We start from the raw sequence: 18,383 nt of genomic DNA, 5'->3' as shown, positions 1-18,383 counted from the left end.
TTCAACAGTTATACAATTCCTGCTTTGTTGCAGTGAATACAATTTCAAGAATGGTCTTCACTGCCCAATTTTATGGAATATTTTCTACAGAAGACTTTACAGAAGCTATGCCAGTATACTCCAGGCTAGTCAGATGCCTTCAGGAGAATGCATTTAGACCTGGACATCCTAGTTCAAGAGGCCTTTCTACAAATGGAAACATATTCAAAGAGAGAGACCAAGGTCCATGAACCCACATTAGCTGACAAACAGTTGAAAAAATTGGGATGTTCCTTCTGGTGAATAGAGACTCATTGGAACATGATGGAATAAGAATTTTCATTAAAACAAGGATTAGGCTTGTCACATCACCTCTCTAAAGAGAACTGGAAACAAGCTACATGGAGGCCAATTTTTGGCCAAGTAAATAATTTTAATTAAAAAGTAAGCAGTATACCTTGGTAGGAAGGGGACTTTCCTACAGGGGAAATACTTAAATATAGGGTCAATAATCCATTACAGAGATGTTGTGGAACAGATTTGAATATCTGGTAGGTGGTTGGACTGGATGAACTTTAAGACTCATCTTACTCCATATTCCATATTTCCACAGCCACTTCTATAGCCTCTAGCCAGTTTGGCACACAAAGGTTTACTGAAACTCATTTAAATACAAATAGAAGTAGTATATCAAAACAGCCACATTGTTTTTTTAGACTGACTTTTTAGTAAACACTTCATAAAATTTAAATACATATAATAATTCAGTATGAATAAAAAAGGAGTAATACTTCCTCCAATCACTCTCACCTACGGCCTTGGATCAATCAACCTGCCTATCCTATTTATTAGGATAAGCAAAAAAACCACATCAATACACATAAAAACATAAGGGAACAAATGCGCAGGGAAAACTATCACCATGAAAAATTATCTGATCATTTTTACTCTATTGCAAAAAGACATTCATGTTTAAACATTAATTGAATTTCCAAGTGGTTATAGAGAATATGTTATCTAAGATTCATACTTTTCATTCCCAACAAAGAAACCTCTTCAGGAAATAGGTAATGAAAGCTGTTAACTATTGCGTGTTCTTCTCATTCAAGATTAATGTTTAACCTGTATCTTCTTACATTCCCAAAATAGCTCTGGGCAGTATTTGCCCAAGCAAACACTCTGAAACCAAATAACAGCAAAAATGCTTATAAGATAGAAACCTACTGAGAAGTAATTATCTGGTCCTTGAAGTTATCTTAAGGGATTTAGGTATAATTATCAACATCTCATTTAAATAATCTCACTGCAATTCATATGACTTCCTCTGCTAGTTACCCTTAATCAAGAGGTGTCAAAATCAATAATTTACCCAAAAAGTACAGAACTATGATATATTTTACAGAGACGACAAGAAATAATTCTTATGTGCCAGTTTTGATGTGCTCGTGCCAGTTGGTGATTCTATGAGACGTCTGATCCCAGAAATAGCAACAGAGAAAAAACTTGAGTGGCTGGTAGGATGGTGAGTTCATGACAGAAGCAAGAAACTCTGTTCCTCACTGGAAATTTCTGGAGTGTCCTCTGCAGACACAAAGCAATATTCTAGAACTGTGGATTGATATGAAATGAAAGATACAAAGAAAAGCTCTGTTCTGAAAAACAAAACCCAGAATGAATAAGTCATGGAGATCCTTTACCTCCCTAGACAGCCTAACTCCCCAGATGCTGAAAGATGGCATAGAGAAGAGTGACACCTATTGTTCAGGAAGGTTTATGGGCGGGATCAACTTGCTCCACTGAGTAGATTGTGCATTTGGTTCATGAGCAAATGTTGATCTGTCTCCCTAAAGGAACAAACCAGAGCGACCTGAAAAGAGGCAATGGAAGCAAATGTCCAGCTCGTGAGAGTTATCCAGGAAATGCGGGCAGAGATCAATAAGTTGGAGAAAGAGAATCAGGCCCTCCGGATGAAACTGACTTCAAGTAGTCAGAGAACCCCAGGCTCAGGGGGAAAATCAGGAGATGAGAAGGAGGAGGAAGTCACAGACCTCAGTAAACTTGCAGAAGTGCCTGGACAATCTCCAGCAGCCCTTCATGGTGGTGTTTCCACTGGTACGGTCCCAGCTGTGAGGGAACACCAAGGTACCGTATGTCCATAGCTCTTTTGGGCTGTGTCCACCTTTGCAAATATCTCCTAAATAGTAGGTTTATTGTGCCTCTCACATAACTGCGTAATTTGGTATTACAGTGGTGAGTTCCATCCTTTTTCTCCTGGTAGATTAGCTTTGAATCCCTAGGGAAAAAATTTCTTTAGCATCTTCAAGCAACATATTTTAACAACATTGAAACTATCTCCAGATAGTCCTGGAAAGATAAGGATGACAGATTTGTGGAAATCAGTCATATTAAAAGTAATGCTTTTCTTCCTTTCTTGACTTCAAGCATTTAAATGCTACATAATGGAACACCAAATGGGTACGTGTCAAATGGCGTGCTCACTTATTAACCTAGAACAGTATTGCATAATAATTATGTATATGGATATTAGAATCAGACAAATACGGTTGCCAGTGATCTGACACCAGTTAGCCAGTTGATTTAGAGCTAGCTCTGAGAAATCTTTAACCTTCATTTTGTTCATTTGGAAGTGTTATAGTACCTATCTTACATGGTTGTGAGGATTGACTTTAATGATAAACTAAGTGCTTAGTATAGCACCTGGCAAACACACAACAAATGGTAGGTATTATTTCTTATCCGTATTTTACAAAATTTTTACTGTCCTTTATGAACATGTGTTGCACATAATTCAACTTACTATACAGGTTGAAGACTTCAAGAATAAAAGGCAATGATATATTCTAAAAGAATCAAATCTCTCACCCTTTATGGGAAAGAATTTTGACTGTGAGGATTATACATTAAGTCAGAAATCAGGAGAGTGAAAAAATACATTCTTCATTTAAATGAGTGCTTGCCTACATACAGTATTTTCAAATAAAATTGATATACATAATTAAATACTCAAAGCGCTTAATATCCTCTGTCAAAAGATTCAGGCAATGCCATTTAGAGGCGCTGAACAGCTTGACAATTGGACATGTTCTATTGCCAGCTGGTTTTTTTCTGTTAAAGAGGTCTCTTTCTAGTATGGGTCCCTGTATTTCAAAGCTGGGTACAGATTCCAATCACAGTCTTTTCCCTTGTTGTCAAGAACAACTCTGCATCTGAGCTATTCTGTCTGTTGGTTATTTAGTAAAACTGAAAGAGTAACCTATAAGGAAGTTAGACCTTCTCCTGGTGAAAAAAAAAAAACAGATATGGACATGTGTAGTATATCCTTCCCCAGGCTTCCTCCACCTCTGAATTCTTGACATTTGGACTGAATAACTCTGTATTATAGCAGTTTGTCTCGGACATTGAAGGACGTTCAGCAGTTTTTCCTGGCTTCTAAACACTAGTAGTACCTGCCTCTCCCCCTTCAGTTATGACCATCAAAAATGTCTTCAGACATTCCAAATGTCACCCGGAAGACAACATTTCTCCCAATTGAAAACAACTGCCTTACTCCAAAGGTAAACAACTCCTTCAAATCTATTTTTCATGATGTTTATCCTAATGCAAAAGTAATTTGGGCCTCAGTATACCTAGTGCTATTCTAAAACAAGCATTAAACTGGTTAAAGAACAAAGAGTATTACCCTTTAAACCCTGAATTCAGGGCCTGAATGCCATCAAATTTAAAGGAGGTGTGAATATTATTAAGAGCTAAATACACAACTGATAATATACATTTTCAGCCACTGAATGGTGACCTCCAATAAGAATATAAGCATTAAGTTGGAAAAGGACTAGTGAAAACCATTTGGTGACATTTGGGGAACTCTTGCCAGTTGCACCAACAAAACAAAGAAGGAAATATGATTTAAATTTGTGCTTAGAAGCCCGGTTGAGTTAATTTAAGTGATACTTATGTGTGTCTTACATGTGATGTTCTATTATGAAAGTGATATAAGTAGAAGGAACATTGGCCTGAGCATGAAGAAACCTGGGTTGTAGTACCAGTTTTGTAATAGTTGGTCAGTGCTGGGTAGCTCACATAAAATTCCTGATCTTAGCATTATCAAGTAAAAATGAATGGGTTAGATGCCTTCCAAGGCCTATTCCAGCTATAAAATTCTATGACTCTATGAATGTGACATGTTTTATGATCACTCTCCTCATTTGTAAAATGGAGAAAGTGATAGCATCTATCTCATAGGGCTGCTGAGACGATTAAATGAGGTAGCACAAGTAAGACTCAGCATGAGTTACTTGGTAGCAGTTGTCATCATATCATTGGATAGGTCGGAAAAATATTATTTGACTTAAGTTTAAGTTTTTTATTAGCAGTCAGTAAGATATTGCTGATATCAATCAAAATTCCTACTTGCAACAGAATGCTAGAAATGTGCCGCTAGGGCGGAGATTTAGAGCTCATCCCCTTTTCTTACTGTTGAGGCTACAAGACCCAGAGAGATCAAGCAGCTTGTCTGATCCTCCTGAAAACAAAATAATATAAACCCATTCTTTGAGAAGGAACGATATGAAATCCGAAGTGTGTCTCACTTTAAGAAGGAACAATTAAGGTAGGCCTGGAAGTGATCACTTGAGACTAAATTCTCCTGGAAATATATGTAAGAGTGTGCCAGCCTTTGGCAGGTATGAAATCCAACCCGTCCATTACAGGGATGTTGCCCTCACCCCTCCTGCTCTTTGCAACCTCACCTAGGCTCTTTTAGGGAAGAGATAATCTGCTACAAAGAAGACGCAAGAAGCAATTCTTTACAGGGAAACTCCAGCATTCCTTTCAATCTGCTCATACCCTTTGCTGGCAAATAAAGTGCATTTGAAAGCAATCTTCGAATTGGTGCTAATGACCCTGTGATGCTCTGTGGAATATTCTTTCCCTTTTATTGATAAGAAACTAAAGGATACAGATTATTTGTGATCCAGGGACATAAACCAAAAGCCTATATGCTGATCTGTCAAGCTGGAGTAAAGGTCCCAAACAATAAACTTTGCTATTATAAATATAATTTCCTCTGTTGTACTTTCCTACCATTTGGTATAGAGATATTGTTTTATAATCCACTTAAACAGAAACTTTTATGTTTGTCAATAGTCAGAAACCTGTTTTTAGATAATTATAAAAGTGATATATCATGGCCAAAGGAAGTGTTCAAAGATAATTTATGAATAGTATTTGCAGTTAATTACTTCAGATAGATTTGAACTTAAACTCCCCCACAAACTCTTGCTTAAAATATGACCTTCTGGGCTTCCCTGGTGGCACAGTGGTTGAGAGTCCGCCTGCCGATGCAGGGGACATGGGTTCATGCCCCGGTCCGGGAAGATCCCACATGCCGCGGAGCAGCTAGGCCCGTGAGCCATGGCCGCTGAGCCTGCACGTCCGGAGCCTGTGCTCCGCAGCAGGAGAGGCCACAACAGTGAGAGGCCCACGTACCGCAAAAAAAAAAAAAGAAAAAAAATGACCTTCTGCTCTTCCAAACTATGAAAAGCCAGGGCAGCCTCCACTTTTTGTAATGGCTATATAATTTGCTGTCTGTGTTCTGCAGACACCGGCCACAAACTTAAAAAAGAGAAAATTGTGCTTCCAGCCCTCTGAAAACCTAAACACGATGCTGCACTTTCTTATACTTTCATGCTCATTAATGACAAAGCTATGATGAGAAAGAATAAAGATTCAACAAACATTCACTAAGTGCTCCAGAAAATGGAAACTAACCCTTGAGGTCAGTGTCATTAACCCCAGGGGTAATAGCCAGATGTCTAAGTAGAGGTTGAATGACAGGCCCCAGGTCAGTTAGCACAGTGTTAGAAGTGAGACGCAGACAAATCAAGACTCCCTAGAATAAAGCTCTTTTATTCAAGGTGCTTTCATTACAAGGAAAGGAGATAGGATTTACCTCAAGGAAAGTAGCAGACCCTTATGGACAGAATTTGGGTTGGAAGCCCTCAGAAACTAAAGCCATAAATCTCTCAATCTCTTTCAGGAGAACTCCTGTTTCCCACAGAAGGCATCTTTACTACTGCTTCTTTTTTTTTTTTTTTTTAATTTTTTGGCCGTGCCTTGTGGCATGCAGGACCTTAATTCCCCGACCAGGGACAGAACCCATGCCCCCTGCAGTGGAAGGGCGGAGTCTTAACCACTGGACCACCAGGGAAGTCCCAAGCCATCTTTACTTCTTTCCATGTGTCTGCCTTGCTTTCATCTCTCATTCGACAGGCATCCTCATAACAACTGTCTTAACTAAAGCCAACACACATATTTCAGGACAGTTGGGAGCAGCCAGTTCAATTATTTGTGGCTATTCAAGTGATGAGGGGCTGTGGATGAGCACCTTCTTCTAGAATGAGGAGAACTTCCAGAACTGCATGTCTAGAAATTCATGTTCTTTGCATTTTAAAATCGTGTTTTATTATCTCTATATGTCCAGCTCTCTGTTCATATCCTATGTTCTCAGGAAGGTCTTCCCTGACCACACTATTTAAATAGCCTCCAGACCCCCTTCCTCATCTGCCTCCATCCCCTAGCCCTCATCAGCTTGATCTGTCTTCCTAGAACCTACCACTATCTGAATTTTATCATATATTGTTTGTTTATCATCTGTCAGCCACACGAGAATTTTATGCAGGCAAGAATTCTGTGTTGTTCACTCCCACACCCCATCTCTTAAAAAAACACCTAGCTCATGGCTGGCACTCAATAATTTGCAAAATAAATCAATGAATGAATGTCTTTTATGCAAAAAAAAATAATCTAAAAACAACAGCTTTGGTTAGTTAGTTTCAATGAAGTATTTACTACCAACACAATCTTCCATTTGTGGATGTCATTAAAAGTAGAATTTTTAAACTTGAATTTTGTGTCTCCTGTACAGGCAATGTCATGATTGTTAGACGCTATTCCATTTCCTCACCAACTCATTTGTTAGCTGCAAATGATCCTTGGAAAGCTGGGAAAAAACATCCAAATTGTGGAATTCTAGAAGCTCAAAGAACAGTCAAATCACTGGCATGTTCTTCAATTAAGAAGCAAGACAACGAAGAAAAGATGTTTGCCCCAGATTCTTTTACCAGCAATGGTTCCAGCCAAAGAGCCTTTCCCAAGCATGGTTTTGATTGCAGGTAATGTACAATCTGCCTCAAGATAGTTTATAGTTGAATGCTGTGATGGCTACTGAGACGTTCTCCTGGATAAGTCAGGTCTTATCTAGTGGAAGTAATAAAACCAAGTAGGCTATTATGCCAAGATAACTTCCATCGTACTTATGTCTGTTTTGAGAACCAAAACAAAGAAATTTATGTGAGATCAAATGGTACCCTCTAATAGATGCCTCTAATAAGTGGAGAACCATCAGTCTTCACTTACTAATCAAGCATTAATTATCATACTCTGAGCTGGTCGCTGGGGATCCAAGATCCTGCAAAAGCTAAATGTTATGTTCAAAGCTTTCGCTTAGTGACAAAGACGCACAAGTAAACCGAACACTGCAATAAAGAGCGTCTCAGGGAGAAGACACAGTTACATTAGGAGCTGAACAGAGAATTCCTCTCTGAGAAAGAACTATTCTTGTGGAGGAAGGTGCCTTCATGGGCTTATGTGAGTATAAGACAGGACTCTTTAGGCATAAGCCAAACAGGCCAAGAGACAAAGAGGAAACTGACCTGTTCTGCAAAACACATGAATTGGTATTTAAGGAGTTATGAGCAGGCTGCAAATGGGAGGGACTGAGGAAATATTTGAAAAGTAGTCTGGGAATCTTTAAGAGGAAAGTTGGCCAGTGGCCCTTGTAGTGGGTAAAGCCAAGGGCTTTTTCAGAACAAGACTGTCACTGTCAAGCACTACTGTGTTAGAGCATCACTTCCCCTACTCCACAATCTGCATTTCTACCTCCCAATTCCCAGTTACGCCCTATCAAAAGTATATACACATCTTGTTTATGTTTTCCTTTGCTGTGGAAAAGCTTTTAAGTTATGCACCCAACATAGGAGCACATCAATATATAAGGCAAATGCTAACAGACGTAAAAGGGAAAATTGACAGTAACACAATCATAGTAGGGGATTTTAACACCCCGCTTTCACCAATGGACAGATCATCAAAAATGAAAATAAACAAGGAAATACAACCTTTAAATGATACATTAAACAAGATGGACTTAATTGATATTTATAGGACATTCCATCCAAAAACAACAGAACAGTTTCTTCTCAAGGGCTCATGGAACATTCTACAGAATAGGTCATATCTTGGGTCAAAAATCAAGCCTTGGTAAATTTAACAAAACTGAAATCATATCACGTATCTTTACTGACCACAACGCTATGAGACTAGGTATCAATTACAGGAAAAAATCTGTAAAAATTACAAACACATGGAGGCTAAACGATACACTACTTAATAACCAAGAGATCACTGAAGAAATCAAAGAGGAAATAAAAAATACCTAGAAACAAATGACAATGAAAATACGACGACCCAAAACCTATGGGATGCAGCAAAAGCAGTTCTAAGATGGAAGTTTATAGCAATACAATCCTACCTCAAGAAACAAGAAACATCTCAAATAAACAACCTAACCTTACACCTACAGCAATTAGAGAAAGAAGAACAAAAAAACCACAAAGTTAGAAGAAGGAAAGAAATCATAAAGATCAGAGAAGAAATAAATGAAAAACAAATGAATGAAACAATAGCAAAGATCAATAAAACAAAAAGCTGATTCTTTGAGAAGATAAACAAAATTGTAAACCATTAGCCAGACTCATCAAGAAAAAAAGGGAGAAGACTCAAATCAATAGAATTAGAAATGAAAAAGGAGAAGTAACAACTGACACTGCAGAAATACAAAGGATCATGAGAGATTACTACAAGCACCTCTATGCCAATAAAATGGACAACCTGGAAGAAATGGACAAATTCTTAGAAAGGCACAACCTTCCAGGAAGAAATAGAAAATATAAACAGACCAATCACAAGCAATGAAATTGAAACTGTGATTAAAAATCTTCCAACAGGGGGCTTCCCTGGTGGTGCAGTGGTTGAGAGTCCGCCTGCCGATGCAGGGGACACGGGTTCGTGCCCCGATCCGGGAAGATCCCACATGCCGCGGAGCGGCTGGGTCCGTGAGCCATGGCCGCTGAGCCTGCGCGTCCCGAGCCTGTGCTCCGCAACGGAAGAGACCGCAGCAGTGAGAGGCCCGCATACCGCAAAAAAAAAAAAAAAATCTTCCAACAAACAAAAGCCCAGGACCAGATGGCTTCAAAGGCGAATTCTATCAAATATTTAGAGAAGAGCTAACACCTATCCTTCTCAAACTCTTCCAAAATATAGCAGAGGGAGGAACACTCCCAAACTCATTCTACGAGGCCACCATCACCTTGATACCAAAACCAGACAAGGATGTCACAAAGAAAGAAAACTACAGGCCAATATCACTGATGAACATAGATGCAAAAATCCTCAACAAAATACTAGCAAACAGAATCCAACAGCACATTAAAAGGATCATACACCAGGATCAAGTGTGGTTTATTTCAGGAATGCAAGGATTCTTCAATATATGCAAATCAATCAATGTGATAAACATATTAACAAATTGAAGGAGAAAAACCATACGATCATCTCAATAGATGCAGAAAAAGCTTTCAAAAAAATTCAACACCCATTTATGATAAAAACCCTCCAGAAAGTAGGCATAGAGGGAACTTACCTCAACATAATAGAGACCATATATGACAAACCACAGTCAACATCATTCTCAATGGTGAAAAACTGAAAGCATTTCCACTAAGATCAGGAATAAGACAAGGTTGCCCACTCTCACCACTCTTATTCAACATAGTTTGGAAAGTTTTAGCCACAACCATCAGAGAAGAAAAAGAAATAAAAGGAATCCAAATCGGAAAAGAAGAAGTAAAGCTGTCACTGTTTGCAGATGACAGGATACTATACATAGAGAATCCTAAAGATGCTACCAGAAAACTACCAGAGCTAATCAATGAATTTGGTAAAGTAGTAGGATACAAAATTAATGCACAGAAATCTCTTGCATTCCTATACACTAATGGTGAAAAATCTGAAAGAGAAATTAAGGAAACACCCCCATTTACCATTGCAACAAAAAGAATAAAATACCTAGGAATAAAGCTACTTAAGGAGACAAAAGACCTGTACTAGAAAACTTTAAGACACTGATGAAAGAAATTAAAGATGATACAAACAGATGGAGAGATATACCATGTTCTTGGATTGGAAGAATCAACATTGTGAAAATGACTATAGTACACAAAACAATCTACAGATTCAATGCAATTCCTATCAAACTACCAATGGCATTTTTCACAGAACTAGAACAAAAAGTTTCACAATTTATATGGAAACACAAAAGACCCCAAATAGTCAACGCAATCTTGAGAAAGAAAAACGGAGCTAGAGGAATCAGGCTCCTGGACTTCAGACTATACTACAAAGCTACAGTAATCAAGACAGTATGGTACTGGCACAAAAACAGAAATATAGATCAATGGAACAGGATAGAAAGCCCAGAGATAAACCCACGCACATATGGTCACCTTATTTTTGATAAAGGAGGCAAGAATACACAATGGAGAAAAGACAGCCTCTTCAATAAGTGGTACTGGGAAAACTGGACAGCTACATGTCAAAGAATGAAATTAGAACACTCCCTAACACCATACACAAAAATAAATTCAAAATAGATTAAAGACCTAAATGTAAGGTCAGAAACTATAAAACTTTAGAGGAAAACATAGGCAGAACACTCCATGATATAAATCACAGCAATATCCTTTTTGACCCACCTCCCTGAGAAATGGAAATAAAAACAAAAATAAACAAATGGGACCTAAGGAAACTTAAAAGCTTCTGCACAGCAAAGGAAACCATAAACAAGACGAAAAGACAACCCTTAGAATAAGAGAAAATATTTACAAATGAAGCAACTGACAAAGGATTAATCTCCAAAATTTACAAGTGGCTCTTGCAGCTCAATATCAAAAAAACAAACAACCTAATCCAAAAATGGGCAGAAGACCTAAATAGACATTTCGCCAAAGAAGATATACAGACTGCCAACAAACACATGAAAGGATGCTCAACATCACTAATCATTAGAGAAATGGAAATCAAAACTACAATGAGGTATCACTTCACACCAATCAGAATGGCCACCACCAAAAAATCTATGAACAATAAATGCTGGAGAGGGTGTGGAGAAAAGGGAACTCTCTTGCACTGTTGGTGGGAATATAAATTGATACAGCTGCTATGGAGAACAGTATGGAGGTTCCTTATAAAACTAAAACTATAACTATCATATGACCCAGCAATCTCATTACTGGGCATATACCCTGAGAAAACCATAATTCAAAAAGAGTCATGTACCACAGTGTTCATTGCAGCTTTATTTACAATAGCCAGGGCATGGAAGCAAGCTAAGTGTCCATCGACAGATGAATGGATAAAGAAGATGTGGCACATATATACAATGGAATATTACTCAGCCATAAAAAGAAATGAAATTGAGTTAATTGTAGTGAGGTGGAGGGACCTAGAGACTGTCATACAGAGTAATGTAAGTCAGAAAGAGAAAAACAAATACCATATGCTAACACATATATATGGAATCTTAAAAAAAAAAAAAAAGGTCTGAAGAACATAGGGGCAAGAATGGAGTAAAGACTCAGATGTAGCAAATAGACTTGAGCACACGGAGAAGGGGAAGGATAAGCTGGGACGAAGTGAAACAGTGGAATGGACATATATACACTACCAAATGTAAAATAGATAGCTAGAGTTGCTTTGCTGTGCACCTGAAACTATCACAACATTGTTAATTGGCTATACTCCAATATAAAGTTTTTTTTAAAAAAAAGAAATATAGCTAGTGGGAAGCAGCTGCATAGCACAGGGAGATCAGTTCGGTGCTTTGTGTCCACCTAGAGGTGTGGGATAAGGAGGGTGGGAGGGAGACACAAGAGGGAGGAGATATGGGGATATATGTATATGTATAGCTGATTCACTTTGTTATATAGTGGAAACTAACACACCATTGTAAAGCAATTATACACCCATAAAGATGTTAAAAAAAAAAAGTGTATACACATTTGTCTCCTCTGAGGAGAAGGAGGAAAATCAAGAAATAGGGACCTGGTTTCACGATTAACTTATCTGGGGAAGAGAAAATGGAACAAATATATTTGTTGAGAGAATGAGTTATCTAATTCATCAGTGGCAGGAAATCAAATCAAAGGGTAACCATAATTAATAGGCCTGCAAGAATTCTCATAAATATTGGAGAGAACACTGGACTTCCCACTGGATGTGGGATACAAAGGTTGAGCCAGTTTTATTTGAATTTTACAAGGCAGCATGAAAACTGTGTTTCATTTGTAGAAAGTTCTATTATAGGAGCAGAGAGAGGAACCTGGGTCAGGAAGGACAGGCAAAGAAAAATGGAAAGGTCATCCCAGTAGAGCAAAAAAGACAAGAAGAGAGAAGAAATCATGACTACAGAGAAAACTAAAAGTAGGGAAATCAGTGAGGATGGAGAAGTTAGCAGGATCCATCATAAAAGTCCTTCTATGGAATGCTAGGAATATGTGCTTTACCATTAATTATTGGAAAGCTACTAAAATATGTCTTTATGAAAATTTTCAAAATACATAAACATTCAGAACCTAATATTACAAATATCAATATATTCATCTGCAAGAGTTTTATCATATTTTATCCAGATATTTTTATATATAAAAGAAAAAATGTTACTAATAAAGAGAAAAGCCCTATATCTCTCTTCCCCTGGACTCCTGAGGGGCAAGTGTTAACCATGAGGTTTTTTTCTATCCTTTCACTGTTTTTTATGCTTTCATTACCCACATCCATTCATTCAGCAAATACATCTTAAGGGTGTACTACTACGTGCTGAATTCTAGGCACTGAAGATACAGCAGGAAAAAAATTGTCAAAAATCTCTGCCAATGTGGAGCTTTTTCCTTTGTAACATAATGATCAATAAACATGAAAATACAGGAAGTATATATTATGTTAGATGGTGAGAAAAGTAAACCAATCAAAGGAAAAATGAAGGGTTTGAAGAGCAAGCATTGTTGAAATTTTTTATATCGTAGCCAGAAGATACCTCACTATTTGAATAAAGAAGGGAGAGAGAGAGTTCTGGGGATACGAGCAGGGGATTGGAGTGGGTAGGCGGGGGCACTCTCCAGGCATTGAGAACAGCAAATGCCAGAGGCCTGGGTGGGCCCACGACTGGTGTTTGAAGAAGGGCAAGGTGGCTGGCACTGAGTGCAGTGAAGGGAAGAAGCCAGACAGAGAGAGAAGGCAGAGAGCTAAGGGTGGTCTTTCACTCCTTTCCAATGATTCTGGATTTTTTCTAAGTGAATTGGGATGCATAATATACTCTTTTCATTTATATATATATATATATATATATATATGGAGAGACAGAGAGAGAGAGAGAGCTCAGTTTTGAAAAGACTATAGAAAAACAATATAGAAAGCAAGGGGACCATGTTTAAGGTTAAAAAAATAATTTAGACAAGAAATGATTATTTCTTGGCCAACGGCAATAACTGGATGTGGTTTCTAAACATTTGAAGGTGGAGCCAACAAGATCTGTTGACAGAGCAGATGTGGGATATGGAAACAAGAAGTGTATATCCAACCACTGTGTTCCAATGGCCATGTGTTTTCAAAGAGGGAGGAGGGAAGAAAGGCAGAGATGTACCCTTTGTCTAAATAAAATTATGTATATATAATATACAGTTACATAAAAGCACTAAATGTTCATTATTTTTTAAATTGCTAATTATAAAATATTAATGTGATGTAAAAAGTATAAAAAGGAAAATCTTCCCTAATCCCATTACCTGAAAAACCACCACTGAGATTTTAATGGATATCTTTCCAGGTTTGTGTTTACATAGTTCATAATTGTAGAGTGCCTGTATTATAATGCTTTAGTTTTTGCACTTAAACCATTACAGGCTTACAGACCTACAATGCTAAACTGGGAAATATAGCGGTATTAATTTTCCCATTTCAATTTATATTATTTTCTATGGTAGTTTGGGGACCTAGCCAATGTTTATAATGTATTATTTTTCTGAAGCAAAATGTTTTCCAACTTCCAAGCTGCCAATGAATAAATTATTAGAACACAATCCATTTCTAATTTGGAATCTACTTTAATTTGAAAGATTGAGTCAATTGTAGAATTGTGTTAAAGCAAGAAAGTCAGTAATGGCTTAAAATCAACAGCTGGGTTGGCATAAAACCCAGTAGATACAGAGAACTGCTGAACAGGAATTAAGCTTTTTTTTTGTAGTACTTTTTTATTTTGTCTTTTACTTTCTCAGGGATTAACTAGTAAAGTAACAACTCATTACATTATTCCTCTAATTTTGGAGTAAATTCATTTCCTTTCTAATAGCTTTCAAAGACTCTTAACAAAGATTTATCAAGAACCAATGTGTTTGAATTAGCTTTCAAATCAGTGAGACATTGTACCTAATTTGCTCATGAACTTTTCTATTATTGTACCAAGAAAGTATTTTATGGAATAATGCCAATGTCAATATTTCTAAGAACCAATGATCTCCAGAAACTAGAGACTGGATTTTAATTTTTTCCCTAATTTTGACATAGAAACCCAATCTTTTCCTCCTGCATTCAAGAAAAAAAAAAAAAAAAAAAAAACCTCAGGCTGTTGAAAAGATTAGGGAAAAGGGTCCATATGGACAACTAAACTTAGAAATGATATTTTACTGATAGGATAAAACAGACACATTAAAATAAATACATTGTCTTCTTTTCCTAAGCAAAGTGGTTAAGAAGACAGCCTCTGGAATCAGATGGCTAAAGTCCCAACTCCATCGTTTGCAAACAGCATGGTCTTGGAAAAGTTATTAGTCTGAGCTGTGCTGTACTCTATTCTTTTGTAAAAAGAGAATCATAATAGCAGTTACCTCATAGTTTTTGTGAAGAATAAATGGGATAGTCAAGTGAATGCTTGCTAAGTGGCAGAGCAGTTATTATTTTATTGATCCCATATAGAACTACTGGCCTTCCTCCCAAGGGAGGGAGCAGATGTGTTCCCCTAGATACAGGCCACTGAATGCCATTCAGTGAAATTATGGTCTTATCTAATTAAAGAGAGAGAGAGAGATCAAAACTAGAGAAAAGGCAATAATTTTAAACACTGTTCTTTAGACTTATTCCTGGGAGAACTTTATCCTGGTTTATGTCAAAATTATATATAACACTGTTCAAGAGGAAAGGAGAAGTGGGCAAAATGAAAAGATTTAATCCCTCAGGTAACACTGGGTCATTGCTGTCACTTCTCTCTCCCCTTATTGCTCAGGTGTGATGGATATTCCATTAATGCAAACTCCAAATTGATTGGGATTATAAACTAATTCCCTCAAATTTCTTCTTCATTTCAACTGAAGAGTTTTGATGTGCAGGACCGTTTGCCTGAGAGAACATGATATTCTCCAACTTTAAACGCCAAGCTAATAATCCTCAGACGTACAGACCCTGCCTCAAAATTTTTAAATTTTAGTTTTATCAGCGCTATTCACTGGGTTTAATCAAAAGGCCAATTCCAATCTTTTTTCATGCATTATTATTGAACAACTAAACAAAAAAAATTATTATATATTTAAGGTGAACCTTTAACACTTTAAGCAATATTTGGTGACTTGCAAAAATAGTAAATGTTTTGTAGAAATAGTAAGTGTTTTTGCATAAAGGCCCACTAAAACGTTTTATTTCTCTTTCCCTATTCTGCGTTCTTTAGGGACAAGATAAAGACAGTCAGTTTCCTGTTACCCATGAACATGTCTTCATATTCCAAAAACTCAAGTTCTTTGAAATGCTCATCAAATCAGACCACAAACCAGCTAAGTACCATTACAGAGTAGGATACGTAAGGTGGTGAAATTTAAGAAACAGTTGATTTCCAACATGTGGGAACACCAAGGCCTGGCGGGGTCAATGTCTTCCCCTGCAAAGACCTCTGGCAAGATGCTCAGTGAGATATACAAATATTTGGCGTTGGGTCAATAGAGTTGTCAGTGGACTTGGCCAAGAAATGGAAGCCATTACTTTATGTTGTTGTTGATGGGTGCACAGTGTCTGTGGAAGTCTCTCTATGCAGCATGTGAGCAATTAAACGTAATTAAATTAAGTTGCATGCTAAGTGTTTTGTATCTGTGCTATGCTATCAGGAAATGCTGCTGTTCCCATTATGTGTCATTCTCCAGTTGAAACTATAACAAATCTAGGAAAAAAAGTTCTATTTCTGATTATAACATAGAAGCCACAGTGATTATCCTTATAGTTAATTTGTGTGTTGATATTTCACTGACACAAGCTCACTTGGTCTTTTAATATCCCGTGTTACTGGCATGTAGACACAAACACAGCAAACTCCCACAGCGTATATTGTGGGCTCAGAGTAACTGTGGGCTGGCTAATGGCAAAGACACTCATCCTGGTTGGAAGGAGAGAGGAAAAGGTTCAAATGATTATTACTTAGGGGTTGAAAACCTCAGAACTCCCTCAAATCCTGAACTTCTAGTCAAGAGACCATCTCCTCCTCCAAGTTTACAGCAATCATGTTCTAATACCAGTATGCCTTTTAAACAAATATCTTAATGTTAAAATCTCCAGAGTGTTAAAATGCAGATCTGGGGGCTCCAGACAGGAACAAGACAAGAAATTCACATTTTAAACAAGCCTTCCCAGGTGACGTCTTAAACAGCTATGATTACTATCCGCTATTGTAAATACTAAGAATCATAGGGTGCCCCAGATCTGATGCCAAGTTGAAGAAGCAGGGAAGCAAGGAAAGGGTATGAATGGTCCAGTCTATTTCTAAGAGAGGTCTTTAATAATCACAAGACAGACTCCTGGAAGGGAAATGGATGAATCAACGAATACCCTGAGGTAAAAGTCACATAATGGGTCAGATGCTTCCTTTATTTATGATATTCATTTAAGATTAACAATATTCTCAGCATTCTAACAGGTGTACAATAGGGCAAGGTTACAGCCAGAGGGGAAAGATACGAAAGAGGGGAACTCAAATGTCCAGCAGGGACAGACAAGTGATAGAAAGGAGGGGGGGGGGGGGCTCTGGAGAACAGGCATATGCACACCCCATCCACATAGGGCTGCAACTACTCATGCCTGTGAGACTGTGTGGGGAAGGGGACACTCCATTGTCACATGGTCTATCGTCCAATGGATGTTAAAATCTGGATTTTTATGCAAAATCTCCTGATTCATAAATACTGGCATTATGTTCAATTTTTAAAACATTGTGAAAACCAAATACGACTTGTCTAAAGACCAGATTTAAGATACCAGGTAAAAACTTATATGTGAGATTTCTAGCTTTTGTGTTTTCTAGCTTTTGATTTTCTCTTGGTTAAGTTGATGAGTCATCAGCTAAAAGATGAACAGCAAGACACTTCCCTAGCATTCAGAGCTGTGTACTTTACCTGGAAAGAAGAGGAAAAAGAGAAAGAGGAAGAAGGAAGAGAAACCTCCCCATGATGAATTCTTAATGGCCACTGTCACTGCCAATAGTGGCAGAAATTCATAACTCTGTGGGTGATGAAAGCCAAAAGTTAACAAATACATCAATCTATTATCAAAGTACACCAACATCTGCCAGAGCTATTTGCTTTCATAAATTGGTCTCCTGCAAATGTCCTTTAACAAATAAAGATATTGAAACAAAGGAAAACATAAACAATGTGTTCAAAATCAAATGGTTGGCCCTGGCAACTTTTCCAGCACCCCAATTCTGTCTGCTCTGATTTCCTTGAGCTATTTCTACTCCCTCAGCTGTGAATCTAGAATAAACTTAACCAGAAAATTGCTGTGTAGAGGGACAATGGGAAACATTATGGAGTTCATTTTATTCCTTAGTCCAAATTCTAGTTTACCCTCTAGAAAACAGATCTTAGGAACCTCGAAGTATCCAGGAAGGCACGATCATTGAGCCTGATGTTTTTACCATCAAAATAAAAAGGAAAGTACAGTAGTACCTTCTGATTATGGAAAACATCACCCATAGAACTTAAAAAATATGATAAAGCAGTATAAGAGAGAACTATGTGGTTATTGTAAACCACATATAATGTTCAATTATCGTCCTATTTTAAGAGACAGTTCTGCCGCCTGCAGTAGTACTTAATTTTTAAATATCAATGCAGAGAAATGTTCATTTATTCAAGCTGTGTTTGAAAAAGCATGTAGTTGAAAAATACTCTTTCTCATACAGG

The 18,383-nt window shown here is 37.5% G+C and overlaps 1 protein-coding gene across 1 annotated transcript; it reads left to right on the top strand.

Annotated features, from left to right (window-relative positions):
* The first annotated feature begins 1,859 nt into the window (after positions 1-1,859).
* On the top strand, positions 1,860-16,051 carry CCDC195 (coiled-coil domain containing 195). Its single transcript, XM_049711919.1, has 3 exons — positions 1,860-2,121; positions 6,923-7,169; positions 15,887-16,051. Exons 1-3 carry the CDS (start codon positions 1,860-1,862, stop codon positions 16,008-16,010), a joined length of 633 nt encoding a protein of 210 aa, XP_049567876.1. The 3' UTR covers positions 16,011-16,051.
* The last annotated feature ends 2,332 nt before the right edge of the window (positions 16,052-18,383 follow it).

This window comes from Orcinus orca, chromosome 7 (genome assembly GCF_937001465.1).
Source record: "Orcinus orca chromosome 7, mOrcOrc1.1, whole genome shotgun sequence".
NCBI classification, from domain to species: domain Eukaryota; kingdom Metazoa; phylum Chordata; class Mammalia; order Artiodactyla; family Delphinidae; genus Orcinus; species Orcinus orca.
The sequence above is the reverse complement of the archived record's forward strand: the minus strand, read 5'-3'. Positions and strand labels throughout refer to the sequence as shown.

Coding starts and splice junctions, on each gene's coding strand:
- CCDC195 (XM_049711919.1), top strand. CDS start 1,860: ATGGAAGCAAATGTCCAGCTCGTGAGAGTTATCCAGGAAATGCGGGCA. Junction 2,122..6,922: donor AGCTGTGAGGGAACACCAAG/GTACCGTATGTC, acceptor TCTCCTGTACAG/GCAATGTCATGATTGTTAGA. Junction 7,170..15,886: donor AAGCATGGTTTTGATTGCAG/GTAATGTACAAT, acceptor TGCGTTCTTTAG/GGACAAGATAAAGACAGTCA.